Source organism: Silurus aristotelis (assembly GCF_946808225.1).
Source record: "Silurus aristotelis genome assembly, chromosome: 12".
Lineage (NCBI taxonomy): Eukaryota > Metazoa > Chordata > Actinopteri > Siluriformes > Siluridae > Silurus > Silurus aristotelis.
The window spans coordinates 24660152-24677190 of record NC_139585.1 but is presented as its reverse complement, the minus strand read 5'-3'; the positions used below and the strand labels follow the sequence as shown (position 1 = coordinate 24677190).

The following is a 17039-nucleotide window of genomic DNA, read 5'->3' as shown; positions in this document are numbered from 1 at the left end:
TAGTCCCAATACACTCTTCTAGTTCCCTCACTCTTCTGGAAAGATGTTCTAGATTTTGGAGTGTGTTTGTGGAAATTTGTGTTTATCAGCCTCAAGGGTGTTACTAAAGCCAGGTCCTGATGTAGGTAAGGTGAGGAAGCCTAGAGTGCAATCAGCGATCCTATTCATCCCAAAGGTGTTTAGTAGGTTTGAGATCAGACCTCTACAGCAGGCCACTCAAGATCTTCCTCTTCAAACCATGTAAACCATATCTTCATGGAGCTCGCTTTGGTGCACAGGGGGCAACGCCATGCTGGAACAGGTTTGGGTCTCCTGGTTTAAATTCTTCCGCTTCCAAAAACACTATAAGACACTCTATACAATAGTGTGCCTCCGACTTTGTGGAAACAGGTTCAGGAAGAGCCACGAACGCCTGGACATGTTAGGTGTCCCAATACTTTATTCTTTAGTGTAGATAAATGTAGATGTAGATATGTAAATAAACATGGACTTTAACTAATTGCAGGTGGGACAATAAAAATGAATTTTGAAAACTGCCTGTGTCCCCTGTGTTTTCTCATTTCCTGCATTGGCTGCAGAGAAATTCGCTTATGTAATTATCTTGTATGTAGATGTGAAATCATGACATTGATTTAAATGTTCGATCTAAAATTCAATAAATATCAAACTACTCCACAACTGTTTGAAGCCAGTTACACTGAGAAGAACACTTACTCCTCATTCTGGGGGGATTGGGGGCTGGGGGAAGTACTTTGGTTAGTAGTTAGTAGAAATACTTAGAACAGGGGTCACCAACATGGTGCCCGCTCACCATAGCACCACTTACCAGTGAGCAATTGATATTTATCTGTTTCCTACCTTGTTAAATCATTGTTGATAATTATTGTGAGAAATCATTAACATGATCAGTGTCTTCACATAGATGAATATCATAAATTATTAATAATAACATATAATAAAAGGTAAATTGAGCAAATTTGTTATTTCAGAAGTGTGAATCAAACTGGTAGCCCTTCACATTAATCGGTACCCAAGAAGTAGCTCTCAGTTTCAAAAAGCTTGGTGACCCCTGACTTTAGAGTATATACAGTGAGGAAAAGAAGTATTTGAACACCCTGCTATTTTGCAAGTTCTCCCACTTAGAAATCATGGAGGGGTCTGAAATTGTCATCGTAGGTGCATGTTCGCTGTGAGAGACATAATCTAAAAAAAAAAATCCAGAAATCACAATGTATGATTTTTAAGGTATTTATTTGTATGATACAGCTGCAAATAAGTATTTGAACACCTGAGAAAGTCAATGTTAATATTTTTTTTAATACAGGTTTGCACACACTGCAGGAGGGATTTTGGCCCACTCCTCCACACAGATCTTCTCTAGATCAGTCAGGTTTCTGGCCTGTCGCTGAGAAACACGGAGTTTGAGCTCCCTCCAAAGATTCTCTATTGGGTTTAGGTCAGGAGACTGGCTAGGCCACGCCAGAACCTTGATATGCTTCTTACAGAGCCACTCCTTGGTTATCCTGGCTGTGTGCTTCGGGTCATTGTCATGTTGGAAGACCCAGCCTCGACCCATCTTCAATGCTCTAACTGAGGGAAGGAGGTTGTTCCCCAAAATCTCGCAATACATGGCCCCGGTCATCCTCTCCTCAATACAGTGCAGTCGCCCTGTCCCATGTGCGGAAAAACACCCCCAAAGCATGATGCTACCACCCCCATGCTTCACAGTAGGGATGGTGTTCTTGGGATGGTACTCATCAGTCTTCTTCCTTCAAACACGTTTAGTGGAATTATGACCCAAAAGTTCTATTTTGGTCTCATCTGACCATATGACTTTCTCCCATGACTTCTCTGGATCATCCAAATGGTCATTGGCAAACTTAAGACGTGCCTGGACATGTGCTGGTTTTAACAGGGGAACCTTCCGTGCCATGCATGATTTCAAACCATGACGTCTTAGTGTATTACCAACAGAAACCTTGGAAACAGTGGTCCCAGCTCTTTTCAGGTCATTGACCAGCTCCTCCCGTGTAGTTCTGGGCTGATTTCTCACCTTTCTAAGGATCATTGAGACCCCACGAGGTGAGATCTTGCATGGAGCCCCAGTCCGAGGGAGATTGACAGTCATGTTTAGCTTCTTCCATTTTCTAATGATTGCTTCAACAGTGGACCTTTTTTCACCAAGCTGCTTGGCAATTTCCCCGTAGCCCTTTCCATCCTTGTGGAGGTGTACAATTTTGTCTCTAGTGTCTTTGGACAGCTCTTTGGTCTTGGCCATGTAAGTAGTTGGATTCTTACTGATTGTATGGGGTGGACAGGTGTCTTTATGCAGCTAACGACCTCAAACAGGTGCATCTAATTTAGGATAATATATGTAGTGGAGGTGGACATTTTAAAGGCAGACTAACAGGTCTTTGAGGGTCAGAATTCTAGCTGATAGACAGGTGTTCAAATACTTATTTGCAGCTGTATCATACAAATAAATAGTTTAAAAATCTATTGTGATTTCTGGATTTATTTTTTTAGATTATGTCTCTCACAGTGGACATGCACCTACGATGACAATTTCAGACCCCTCCATGATTTCTAAGTGGGAGAACTTGCAAAATAGCAGGGTGTTCAAATACTTATTTTCCTCACTGTAAGTTAGTACTTATAATTTGGCTAGTAGTTGAACAATGCCTGAGTTTGCTACATTGTTCAACTACTCATTAACAGTTTGAAGTGATTTGCATTGAATAGAAGACCACTGACTCCTATTTTTGGGAGTTGGGGGCTGGAGGAAGGACTTTGGCAAGACAGACACTGATATCCAAAATGTCTGATATCTGAATAACCGGATCGCATAAATAGATAATAAATTACATTCCGATCTTCAATGCATTTAAAACAAATGACTTTAAAACTCTGGCATAAATGTTCACTCTGGTATTTTTTTTCTTGGTTTATTAGTTTTTTAATGTTTCTAATGGCTAGTAAACCTCGACAAAAAAGCCTAATTTATTAGTGTTTGGCAAAAGAAAAAATCTTTATAATGCTGGAAAGTGCCAATGTTTGAGGAAATGAAGGGGTGATATTGGACCATTCCATTATCACTTTCAATGTTCTGTGGTGTGTCAAAAAACATTAAACCCCCCATAGAAATTTGTACTGTTGTAATGGGAATTGTATTAGTGGTAACTGTAATTGTAATGGTCTAATCCTGTGGGTATTATGGATGGAGACTGAGGGCATTATGGATAAAGCCTGGGGCATTATGGACAGAGACCGGGGCATTGTGGACAGAGACCGGGGCATTGTGGACAGAGCCTGGGGCATGATGGATGGAGCCTGGGGCATGATGGATGGAGCCTGGGGCATGATGGATGGAGCATGTGGCATGATGGATGGAGCCTGGGGCATGATGGATAGAGCCTGGGGCATGATGGATAGAGCCTGGGGCATGATGGATGGAGCCTGGTGCATTATGGATGTAACCTGGGGCATTATGGATAGAGCCTGGGGCATGATGGATGGAGCCTGGTGCATTATTGATGTAACCTGGGGCATTATGGATGGAGCATGAGGCATTATGGTTGGAACCTGGGGCATTCTGGGTGAAGACTGGGGCATTATGGATGGGGCCTGGGGCAGGATGGATGGAGCCTGGGGCATGACGATAATATTTTATGCCCTATTTTTTTAGCAATAGAGCAAGTAACCATGTAACTAATTGGATCAATAAAATACAGCACTGATACAGAAAGCAATATTTAAATAAGCGTATAATCCAAGATTTTACGTGTCTGCGTGTGTGTGTGTGTGTGTGTGTGTGTGTGTATGATAATGTAAGGACTTGCAACCTGAAGACGTGGATTAATAGTGAAGCTTCCTGCTGTGGGGTTCATGCAGGACACGTACTGCACGTTGTGGATCTCCTTCAGCTGCAGCTTGCTTCTATCGTACCTGAGGACACACACACACACGCACACAAACACACCACTCACTCAGCATGCAGAGCTTGCGCAAATCCACTGGAAGATTTACTGACCTCAGCTATTTCCTTGCCGTTTCGAATCGAACACACCCCAGACTTAACTGCAAAACCCGAGTTTGCACTCTCTCTTCCCCTCCTCTCTGCGCAAATAAAACCTGCCAGATCCGTCACCATTTTGCTCAATCTGATCCAATTTACTCAGCAAACACCACATACTGCAAGCATCTCAGCCCGAATAACAGCCTGATTGCGTACATCATAGCAATTACCCACTAATTGACATCCGCACCCACACGGGCAATGCTCAGGGGCAGAGATATTCTTAGCAGCACTAATTCGCAAATTTGTTTATTCGAGCAACTATTATTTGGCTCTGACAAACATCAGTTAATAATTCTGAACCCCCAGCTCATGCAGGCAATCCAGACCTGCGTCTGTTCGCGTTTCCTGATAAACTCCATAAGCAATTTAAGCAAGTCTCCGGTACCAGTGATTGTAGTCCATGTGCTGGCGGATCAGTGTGTGAGGCTGCACCGTGCCGTAGGCGTCCACCTCGGGCATGTTCATGTCGTCGATAAAGTACACGAGCCGCTTGCTTCCTGGGGGGCCGTAGTTCCTTCCTGCTTTCTTCTCTAAAGGTTTCTCCAAGACGGCTAGTAAGGTCACATTAAAAGCTTTAATGAATAATAATTAATCATTAATCCAGATTTGTTTTTTTAAACACAGTGTGTGAGGGTTTGATTTTTTTCGTCCATGTCCAGCGGTATTGCATAAGCCAACCAGACAAAACACAACTAATGGAGTGTCCGTCTGCAGTTTCGCGAGTACGAGATCGCAGCAGGAAGATTTAAAACTATTAGCGCTGAGGAAAAAAAAAAGGAATCATACCCAGAAATTAATATGAACAAAGTCTGGGGTATTATGGATGGAGACTGGGACATTATGAATAGAAACTGCACCATTAGGGACAGTGCCTGGGGCATTCTGGATGGAGACTGGGACATTGTGGACAGATTTTGGGACATTATGGATAGCACCTGGGACATCGTGGATGAAGAATGGGACATTATAGACAGAGACATTGTGGATGGAAAATGGGGCATTATAGACAGAACCTGGGATATTATTGACAGAGCCTGGAGCATTATGGATGGAGAATGGGACATTATGGACAGAGCCTGGGAAATTATGGACAGAGCCTGGAGCATTATGGATGGAGAATGGGACATTATGGACAGAGCCTGGAAAATTATGGACAGAGCCTGGAGCATTATGGATAGAAAATGGGACATTATGGGCAGAGCATGGAGCATTATGGATGGAGAACGGGACATTATGGACAGAGCCTGGGACATTATGGATGGAGAATGGGACATTATGGACAGAGCCTGGGAAATTATGGACAGAGCCTGGAGCAATATGGATAGAGAATGGGACATTATGGACAGAGCATGGAGCATTATGGACAGAGCCTGGGAAATTATGGACAGAGCCTGGAGCATTATGGATAAAGAATGGGACATTATGGACAGAGCTTGGAGCATTATGGATAGAGAATGGGACATTATGGACAGAGCTTGGAGCATTATGAATGGAAAATGGGACATTATGGACAGAGCTTGAAGCATTATGGATGGAGAGTGGGACATTATGGACAGAGCTTGGAGCATTATGGATGGAGAATGGGACATTATGGACAGAGCCTGGGACATTATGGATGAAGCGTGGACATTATGGATGAAGCCTGGGATTTTATGGATAAAGCCTGGGGCATTATGAACTGGCCTGGAAGATACAAAGTGGACTTGGCTCGAAGGCTCAAACCTGGATGCTGTGGACTATGAAGGACAGATTTCACCCTTTGACACAATGCTATGCAGTTACATAACCTGGAAATGTTGCCCAGGACATTACTGGAACATATCTTCAGTCTCATGTCTGGTGGTATCAAATGCAAATCATATTTTATACTGTATTTTTGTGTAGAAATCGGGCAAATAACCATATAACTAATTGAATAAATAAAATACAGCACAAATACTGATTATTAATGCTCACTAATACTAATAGTGCTGCAGTTGATTTCTAATACGCACACTTTATGCTACATCAGTGTTATGGATAAATGAACATGATTTATTTGGTGTGGTTGAGACGTGCTGAGGAAGCAGCAGGGACACATGGCGGCACACACCGGATTTCAAACGCAGCAGATTGACGAGGCAGGGGAGGACAAGAGCACCAAAAAGATGACGCCCGGAGAAATCAACACTTCGTGTTACGGCTTAAAGCTTTCCACCCTCCATCAAGTTAAACACACTGATTCTTACCTTGGAGCATAGCTGATGTGGTGTAGTAGTTGAAAGGGACGTTTTTGACTGCGAATTTCTCTGAGTCTAACAAACCAAGTTTGCTGCCTACAAGAACAGATTTGCCCGTGCCGGCATTTCCGACGAGCATGACAGGCCGCCTTCTTTCCAGGAGACGATCCATAAAGTAGCTCACACGAATAGTCTCTGTGGTGTGAACCAGACATGCCTACACAAACAAAAAGACTATTAAACTCAAGGAAATGGAGGCCATTATGTAGTTACGGTCCACTGGGGCCATTTAATGAAGGGTAAATGAGCTAAAAAAGGGTACAAAAAAAACGTCGCTGGACCTGAAGAGGTACGTCTGGATCCATTTCAAACTTAGGCACCATCTTGGACCACGGCTCGAACTTCTTCGTCTCAGGATCGATGTAGTAGTCAAACACGGTTCCTTGAGAAGGAAACTTGATGGTTTTGAACTCGGTGAGCCACCACTTGCTGAACTCCACTCTGTAATCAACCAGCTGTGTGGACACGCACAAATCTCAAGGCTTGCCCTTCATTTTTTTTCGAATGTTTAATAGTTGGGGGGTAAAAAAACGCCATATTCATCACTGTTTAACTGCCAGTATGGAGAAATTAACAAATCAGGCAAATTAATTACCATCTGTGGCGGTCGTCAATAATAGCTTAAACGTTTTTTTTTTTTTTTTTTTTTTTGGGGGGGGGGGTTCTAATTGAATTGGTGGACAGTGTTTGAAAAGAACGCGTACCTGATCTTGAAACAGAGCCCCACCGAAAGCCCAGATGGCGGCGAAAACAAAGTAGAGCTCGTACAGATCTTTATTGCAGTCTGGAGGAGTGTGCTCCGGGGTCAGCAGGCATTCCAAGAGATTGCACAACATCTGGACCATACTCTGTTCTGGGATTGGGATGATCTTTTTAAATCTGGTGAAAAAAAAACAAAAAAAAAAAAACAACAACGCCAGCTGTGATCACATGACCATTGTATTCCTGGAGAACGTATATGGGTAACATGTTCCTCTCAGCTTCTGCAGTATTAAACAGATAAATACATCCCAGTCCACATTCAGTCCCTATTTGCTGGTCTACTTGTGTGCAATCAGCGTTCCAATTCATCAATAAGGTGTTCAATAAGGTCGAGGTCACAACTCTATTGTAGACAACTTAAGATCTTCCATTCAAACTCATGTCAAGCGTATCTTCAAGCTGGCTTTGTGAACAGTTTGGGTCTCCTAGCTCAAGTGAAGGAAAAATCCAATGATACCCCATCCAAAGACGTCCTACACAATGTGCTTCTAACCTTGTGGTAACACTTTGGACAAGGATAAAAAAATATATATTATTATTATTATTATTCACATACGAGCCCAGATGAGATGCCTTAGAGACCGTCCTTCTCTCATCTTTTCTTCACCCATTTTCAATTCATTATTTTAATAAAGTTATGAGATACACATAACCAGTGCAGATAAATGCCCAGTCAGCGTATTCTTTTCACTGTAGGCATATTTGCTTTACAAGAGAGCACTCATTACCCAAAACATGCCTGGGGTTTAGTCATCCAAGAACACAAAATTGAAAATGGATCATGAAGCGTATGAACATTGCAAATGGTTAAAACACGTGAACCAGGGTTTCGCATTTGTATGGCCAATTAAGCACATTGGCGCTAGCTGAAATGTATCATTTATATAATAACTATATCACATAATAACTATGTGTGTAGACACCTGACCATAATATTTGTATGTATTTTCCAAACACGTTTAGTCTCTATTTGCTGTTATGATAACCTCTTGCAGTGTGGAAGACGTTCCACTAGATTTTAGAGTGTGCCTGTGAAGATTTGTGCTTATTCATAATGTAGGTGACATGAGGAGGCCTGGAGTGTAGTCAGAGTTCCAATTTATCTCAAAAGGTTTAGATCAGAGAAAAATAGCAGGCCACTCAAGCTCTTCCACTCCAACCCATGTAGAGCATATCTTCATGGAACTGGCTTTGTGCACAGGGGCATTATCATGCTGGAACAGGTTTTGGACTCCTAGTTCCAGCAAAGGAACATCCGATACAATTGTGTGCCTTCAGCTTTGTAGTAACAGTTTGGGAAAGAACTACATTCAGGTGGAAAGTCGGGTGTCCCAATTGTTTCTGTCCATATAGTGTGCTATATGCTCCCCCCAAGCTGCTCATCAGGGATAAATACAAATCATTCCCTTTAATTCTATTAAAAGAAATTGAGTCTCAGAGCTCAACTGAAAGGAAAATCTTATCCAAATACAATTGTGTGCCTCCAACTTGTGTGGTGACAGTTTCGGGTAAGAACATGGTCGGAAAAGTCAGGTGTACAAATACCGTTGTCCACAGAGCATATGTAATATTACAGTAGAATACTGAATTTGGTAGACCAGAACTATAGTGTAAATGTTGATTATGGTATTATGTAAAGATAACACAGTAAAGTATGAATCTGGCAACCCAGCTTCTAGGAATTTACTGTAAATTTGCCTCGGACAGTTTGCACAAATCTACAAGCTAAAAAAGTTAAATGTCAGATGGCACAATCCGTTTTTATTTGTTTTTTTTATTGCATTACCTCGACCTGAGCATATCGAGGCATGGCGGGAGGTACTTGTCAAACAAAATGGTCAGATTGGCTTTCTCGGACTGAATTTCTCTCCTGTCAATCCAACTAGCCACCGGTGGATTCCATCCCAAATCTGCCGAGTTGATGTATAATATACCTGCAAGACAATACAAATTTCATACTTAAGAACATACCAAAATGTTATGAAACATCATAAATGAACCCTATTCAAGGTCTGGTATGTGTTCAGTTCTGCAGTTAGCAGTGGTGGATGAAGTACACAAACCATGTGCTTAAGTTAAAGTAGAGATACACGAGGTAAAATATGACTCCAGTAAAAGTAAAAGTGCTCCCTTTTAACTTACACTTGAGTAAAAGTACAAGTATAATGTTCCTATTGTCATTTATAGACTCTTTGCTTAATCAACTCGGTTTATGTGAAAAGACTTTAATGTTATCAAACACTGATTAATATCTATTCAAATAATCATGAGCCCAAAAACTTCTGTTCCATTACTTAAAAAAAAAAATCGTTAAAATGAGGCCACGGGTGTGCGGCAAGTTAAAGTCAGGAGTTTCTTTCATCATTTATTCCTCTCAAAATGTTCTGCTTGGTGTTGCACTGATGCTGAACTGTATGTTGGTGGTAAGTAGATACCACCAAGCGGCAATCAAAACGTTAAAAGCAGAGTGCGTGCTCTACACCGATTGGTTGCTTGGTGCGTGCTTGAAATGTAGTTGAGTAAAAGATGTTTGACTTTAAAATATAGTGAAGTTAAAGTAAAAGTACAAATACACAAAAACACCACTTAAGTACAATAACAAATTACATTTACTTCATTACTGTTCACCCCTGGTTGATAGGGACCTATTGTTTTACTCTAAGGTGAAAACGAGATGTTCTTCTCTCAGAGTAAGTGTAATAGAAGGCACTGGGACCTGCTCTGGAGACGGTAGCAGGGGTAGCAGTGCGGAGGTGGCTAATCTCGAACACCAGCCTCATCGTGGGGTTCAGAGGAATTCTCTCATTGCTGGCCAGAGTCAGGACCTAAAGTATTTCGCAACGACATATAACACACCTGCAGTTGTATCAATTCAGAAAAAATACTGTACAACATGATTTGTTGTTACCCAAACTGGCTGACTAATGACATCTATCTATTCAAATGATTGTCAAGGATTCAAAACCAAGCAGTTGAAAAAGGCCTTCGAGGTTTCAGCTCAGTGCTGTACCTTGTTATCGTCCATTACTGTGTTCAAAGACTCAATCCACATCGGATCGATATCGCCGTCCAGCACGATCCACTTGGGCCCAGCGTGGCTGATGTTGGCCAACTCACGCATGATATTAGAAAACAGCCCTGAAATAAAATCCTATTCTTAGTGTCATGCTACAAAACAAAGGGCCAAAGGGGAGAACAGGCAGAATCGTTTAAAAAAGAAAGGGATTTTTTTTTTTTCAAAGCGTAGACCCATCCCTTACCGTCTTTCCACTCTCTGGTGGCTGGGTTGATGATGCCGAAAAGCTCATCGTTTGTGACAGCTTTGGGGTTCAGGTCAGCCCATACAGGCCTCCGCTTCATGTTCTGGTAGGTTTTGTTGAGAGACTTAAGGACTTGCGATTTGCCCGTGCCGGCGTTTCCGACCACAAACACGGAGTGCCGAACGGCCAAGAGCTCCTCAAGCTGAACAACCTGCGGAAAAATTAGATTTTTTAAGCATAGTATGAGCAGATGAATTCATTCGCCGAATCCACTGGAATAGAAGCTCTGACGATCAGGATCAGCTGGCGTAGGATTGCGCTGGCAGGGCTTGCCTTTCACAAGCGCCATCTCTGATGAAGATCAGGCGGCTCAGCAAGACCCTTCTGGCTGAATGCCGGAACGATTGGGACATTTCTGGAGTGTGATAAGCACAAGACGCATTGAACGAGAGAAGAGTCCTCGGAGAGCGGACGGGGTGTGAGATGAGTGGGAACGAGACAGACAGCGGGGAAAGAAAGCGCTGGAAATGAGCGAGAGAAAGACTGAGGAGTGAGACAGAAACAGAGGGAAGGTGATTGAGAGATGTTTCGTGGAGCATGTTCAATCAATTGCATTGACGTCGTTCCCCTCGGAGCTGTTTCAGTGGTTCAAAAGGAACAAATGATTGCATCTTTGAAGCAATGTCTGTGGGCCGCTTTGTCAGGGACACTGGCTACGGGCTGGGAAAAAGTCTTCATGCCCCCCTCCTTTCCCCAATCCATTCTCCCTTTCTTGTGCAAATCGCAGAGCATCAAAGTCAAGAGCAGAGCCGAGCTCCAGTCAGATACCTGAACATCTTCGCCTGAGCCGAGGCACGGGTTAAACGCCTCGTTCAGAACTCAGCCTCGACTGATGGAGTGCTGTTATCTTGTTTGGGTGGCTCTTTGACCTGTTCGAGATTGCACTTATTTCCCCTGGCTCTGGCGAGAGCGGTGCTGCTGATATCCGAGACTCGCCCTAATGCTGGAAATTAGAACTCGGCCCCGGCACCCGAGGCACTATTACACTGTAATTCCTGTTTCCTTATATTTGGCCGATAGATCCCCGTTCCGGACTCCTTTGACGCTAATGTCTATTTGGCACAAACACGCACCGCCGGGTTTATGGCTCTTAGCGGGAAGGCGACGTGCAAGAAGAAGCCCAAAGAAAAAAAGAAAATCGAGATTGCGGCATTAAGGCCGTTTGCCAAATGCCCTACCGATGACACCTTGACATTTGGAGCTCTTTCGGACGTCTCACCAGAGAGATACGCCCTGTAACGCCTGTCAGTAGACTGCTGATATGAGAGGACCGCTTTTCAGAATGGTTACATTGCGAAGCTTTATGAACCGCAAGATCCTCTTTTAAACCATTTAATCGTATTGATCTTATTTTGGGAATAAAATACTGTGTAAGAGCAGATTGTGGGTTATTATGATTGTTTTAAGAATATTTATCTTTTTTTTTCTTACTAAGATAGTAAAGCTTAATGTAAGTTATTTTGCTTTGAATCTTTTAAGACTTAATCTTTAGCTAAAACTGGTTTTAAGGCTGGCCAGTAAAAAATGCTGTAATAATAAACACAATAATCACAATAATCCCACGTGTTCATTATTATTATTCATTTTTAATGCTAGTTTTATATCAACAGTAGTTTTTTTTTTTTTTCAAACTTTGTTCTCTATACAAACTCTTAATGTTTTTTTACTAAGTTGTTCTATGGTTTGATTTCAGTTCCTCATGTTGACTATTTTGCATTGTTCAGTAATACATTTAAAACACATTCGATAATATTTTACGTTGCAATAATTAATAATTAAATACTCAAAAGTATTTTGAGAAGCAGAAGATATGCGTGATTTTGATTTTAATAGTGATCTTGTTTTTAGTTTTAAAATGTTTGTCTCGTTTTAAGACAGAATATATAATGGTGAGGATTTTAAAATGAAGAGGAATTCTTATGTTTAGTAGCTCTGTTTTTTTTTTTTATCTTTTTACATAAAAAAGGCTAGTTTTACGTTAACTAGACTAAATCGACTGCTTGAAATAAGTGCTTTAATGCTTATTTTATGACATTTTGTTCTTTACTAAAGCCTATATTTGTTTTTCCTACTGTATTTCAAGAAATCTTACCAAGTGTAACTTGCACGGGCAGATTGTTTCTAGTCTTCTCAAATACGCATTTATTTCTTATAGTTAGACGGTCCTTTTTTTGCAGTGCGCTGCATTACCCAGCTGGAGGAACCTACAGGAGTGCTGATATATTCATTTGGAGTGCTCATGTGTAATGTCCGTCCATTGTTAAAAGGTTTTAAATGCATAGAGATTAATCCAGTTTATCATTCATACTGTACAGTATATGTATGATACTTAAAAACTTAAAATTAGATACTTTAATCTGTACTCTAGTCAATATCTGCAATACACATCCATCCCTTACATATATTGCTTTGAGAATGTTGATGGAGAAGTATAGAGAAGGTTAGAAGGAGTTGCATTGTGTGTTTGAGAAGAGAAAGTGTATAACATGGTGCCGAGAGAGAAGTTGTGCTATTGTATGAGGAACTCAGGTGTGTTGGAGAAGTATGTGAGGGTGGTGCAGGACATGTATGAGGAAGTCAGGTGTGACAGCATTGAAGTGTGCAGTAGGAACAACAGACTGGTTTAAGGTGGAGATTGGACTGCATCAAGGATCGGCTCTGAGCCCTTTCCTGTTTGCAGTGGTGATGGACAGGTTGACGGACGAGGTCAGACAGGAGTCTCTGTGGACTATAATGTTTGCGGATGATATTGTTATTTGTGGTGAGAGTAGGGAGCAGGTTGAGAAGAGCCTGAAAAGGTGGAGATATGCTATGGAGAGAAGGGGAATGAAAGTCAGCAGGAGTAAGACAGAGTACATGTGTGTGAATGAGAAGGAGGGCAGTGGAGTGGTGCGGTTGCAGGGAGAAGAGTTGGAGAAGGTGGAGGAGTTCAGGTACCTGGGATCAACAGTACAAAGAAAAGGAGAGTGTGTTAGAGAAGTGAAGAAAAGAGTGGAGGCAGGGTGGAGTGGGTGGAGAAGAGTGACAGGAGTGATTTGTGATAGTAGGGTATCTGCAAGAATGAAAGGGAAAGTTTAAAGGACTGTGGTGAGACCTGCGATGTTTTATGGTTTAGAGACAGTGGCATTGAGTAAAAGACAGGAGGTGGAGCTGGAGGTAGCAGAGCTGAAGATGTTGAGGTTTTTGTTGGGAGTGATGAGGATGGACTCAAGATTAGAAATGAGTTTATTAGAGAGACAGCGCATGTAGGACGTTTTGGAGACAAGGTGAGGAAGGCGAGATTGAGATGGTTTGGACATGTGCAGAGGAGGGACATGGAGTATATTGGTAGGAGAATGCTGAGGATGGAGCCACCAGGAAGGAGGAAAAGAGGAAGACCAAGGAGGAGGTTTATGGATGTGGTGAGGGAAGACATGCAGGTAGTTGGGGTGAAAGAGACAGATGTAGAGGACAGGAGGGTATGGAGACGGATTATCCGCTGTGGCGACCCCTAATGGGAGAAAACAAAAGAAGAAGAAGATGATTTATTTTATTTTTTTTACTACAAGCAGGACACATACTTGGTGCTTGAAAGACACGCTTTTATGACTAAAATTGCTATTTGAAACCGTTTAAAACAAAAAAATTCACACTGAGACAACTTTACACCGTTGACCGCTAGCGAGAGGGCGAGAGACACGCTCATCCCAGTGTCCCAGCTTTACCATTTTGTCGTATCGCTATCGTCATCGTAAGATCGAAAAATTGGAAGTCGAACCATCGTAACTCGGGGACCATTTGTGTGTGTGTGTGTGTGTGTATATGTATATATATATATATATATATATATATATATATATATATATATATATATATATATATATATATATATATATATATTATTTTTTTATTAATTAATTAATTAATTTATTTTTTTTTATTTTCTAGTGTGAATATAAATAAAATTTTATGTTATTTTTAACCTTATTTTCATATTTTTTGTTATACTATACTTTTAATATACTTATACTTTATACTTTTTTCATTTATTTACTTTATTATTATTCTAATTATTTATTATTATACTATTATTTACCGGTACTTATTTTTTTCCTTATATTCTATTTCTATTTTTCATGTTGGACAGTCATAAAAAAAAAAAAAGCATTCCACTGCATGTCGTATGTGACAAATCAAATTTAAATAGAATTTGAATTGACCTTGCCGAGCGATTGAGAGTGGGAAAAAGAGAGTAAAAAGAAAATAGGGAATGTCAGAGAGTAAGAGAGAGAAAAACAGAGCAAAGAATTCTGATGTCTGTCCTTTTATATGTTCCTTTACATAAGACCGATGACTCAAGCAGCCAGTCGGAAGCACTTTAATTATTCATCCCTCCATCTATTTTGTCATTCATTCATATTTCGAAACAGCTAATTGCAGCGAGGACTTGGTCAAGCGCCGGTTGTGAATAGCAAAAAAGGGTCAAAGATCACCTAATCACCTAATTTCAGCAAAGTGCTGCAATTTTTTTTTTATGAATCAAAAGTATAAAAGAATAAAATACAAAACGGATCACTTTCTGAAGCGTGTTTTCTGCATCCTCATTCCTCCAGCTTCTTACCAGCATTCTCCCCTTTCAATCAGAGGTCAATATGCACAAACACATTCACACTCACACACACACACTAACACAGACTCATCACACCTTGGGGAAATTTAGTGCTTGTAGTGAAGTAGCCTGATTTTGGGAGGTAGGAGGGAAGTGGAGAACCTGGAGAAAGAAAGCCCACGCATGCACAGGGAGAGCATTGAAAATCCACACAGTAACAGTAAGCTGAGCTTCAAAACAATCGTACACCAATATTTCTGAGAACAATCTTTGGTGGAATATATAAAATAGATACCAAGGTGGTATCAAAATGTTTTGACCACCAGCAAAAATGAGAGCAAACCTGAATTTCTCGGGGAAACTGTGCAAATCTGCCACAGAGTCTTTTGACATGATAAATACGTTCAGGAGCGAAAGAACATCGCTGGAAGACGACGAGGGATCAGAAGGACCTTCGATGAGCTCAACCCCTGAAAAATAAACATTCAGCAACTCGTGCATGATGATTGTTGGAGAACAATCCACATGATCTCACTTCCACACTCACCCTACTTGCCAGATTTGGCACCTGTGGACGCCATGTTCCACCTTTGCGAAAATCCAGGGCGAATCGCATACCGTGCTTGTGGCAGAAACGCTGGGAGGGCTATATTGCTGTGCAAGAGGACTATTTTAAAGATGATAGTGTGTAAACATCGATTTAAAAAAAAGGACTTTCTTGTAAACAGAGTCGGTCTCAAATCTTTTTGATAGCACCTCGTACAACAGAGCCACGAAGCTAATCCAAAAATACACAACCTCCCTCACCTTAAGCACAAAGTTGTCTTCAGCCTGCAGCTTGAGATCCAGTACGGACTGTTTGACGAACTTCTCAAAGTCCAGGTCTCTTTTACGGGGGACATCCAGAGCGGGGAAGAGGTCCCCTATGAGACCCATGAAGACGGGCATGTCGTCTGTGACTATCTTGGGCACGTTAAAGTCTCTCAGAGCTCTCATGAGTACTTGGTCCTCGGGTCGCTCTGGATCACCTCTCTTCAGAGAGCCGGCCACCACCAGCACTGACTTGATGGCGCGCAGTCCCCAGTCATAGTGGTCCTATGAGAGATCATAGTGTCATGGGGAAAAGGAATCTAATATGCAACATGAATCACATTATATCAATGCCCTTATCCAGAGTGACTTGCAGCTATCACAGTTTTACTGCTGAGTAATCGAGGGTTAATGGCCTTACTCAAGGACCCAGCAGTGGCAGCATGATAGTGCTGGGATTTAAACCCATGACATTCTGATCAGAAGTCCACCATCTTACCCATGTACAGTAGGCAGACAGACAGACAGACAGACAGACAGACAGACAGACAGACAGACAGACAGACTCTATTGCCAAAAGTATTGGGTCACCTGGTCATAAGTACAGTATGTGATTTTGGAGCATTGCATTCCACATTTAGTACCAATTTGCTCTTATAATTGCCTCCACTCTTTTCGGAAGATGTTCCACTAGATTTTGGATTGTACTTATGGATATTTGTGTTCATCAGCCACAAGTGTGTTTATGAAAGTGTTCCAATTCCAGATCAGAGCTCTATAGCAGGCCACTCAAGATCTTCCTCTCCAAATCATGTAAACCAGATCTCCAAGGAGCTCACTTTGTGCACAGGGGCATCACCATGCTGGAACGGGTTTTGGGTTTCCAAGTTTAAGTGAATGCTACATTTTATTATGGTGCATATGATTGTGTGTCTCCAGGTTTGTGGTAACAGTTGGAAAAGAACCACATACAGCAGGAAAGATCAGGTGACCCAATTCTTATGGTAATAGATAGATAGATAGATAGATAGATAGATAGATAGATAGATAGATAGATAGATAGATAGATAGATAGACAGACAGACAGACAGACAGACAGACAGACAGACAGACAGACAGACAGACAGACAGACAGACAGACAGACAGACAGACAGACAGACAGACAGACAGAATTATATTGTGTCATTGCCTAGTAAGAAAT

At 41.5% G+C, this 17039-nt stretch overlaps 1 protein-coding gene across 1 annotated transcript in view; it reads right to left on the bottom strand.

Moving 5' to 3' along the window:
- The window catches only part of dnah9 (dynein, axonemal, heavy chain 9), a 145416-nt gene that overhangs the window by 75987 nt on the left and 52390 nt on the right, over positions 1-17039 (bottom strand). The window contains exons 31-40 of the mRNA XM_083556808.1: positions 15835-16122; positions 10380-10590; positions 10130-10257; positions 9836-9944; positions 8906-9053; positions 7062-7236; positions 6639-6812; positions 6307-6514; positions 4464-4629; positions 3843-3945 (exon numbers count right to left, since the gene is read on the bottom strand). Of these exons, the coding sequence (XP_083412934.1) occupies positions 3843-3945; positions 4464-4629; positions 6307-6514; positions 6639-6812; positions 7062-7236; positions 8906-9053; positions 9836-9944; positions 10130-10257; positions 10380-10590; positions 15835-16122 (1710 nt within the window). The remainder of the gene's footprint in view (positions 1-3842; positions 3946-4463; positions 4630-6306; positions 6515-6638; positions 6813-7061; positions 7237-8905; positions 9054-9835; positions 9945-10129; positions 10258-10379; positions 10591-15834; positions 16123-17039) is intronic.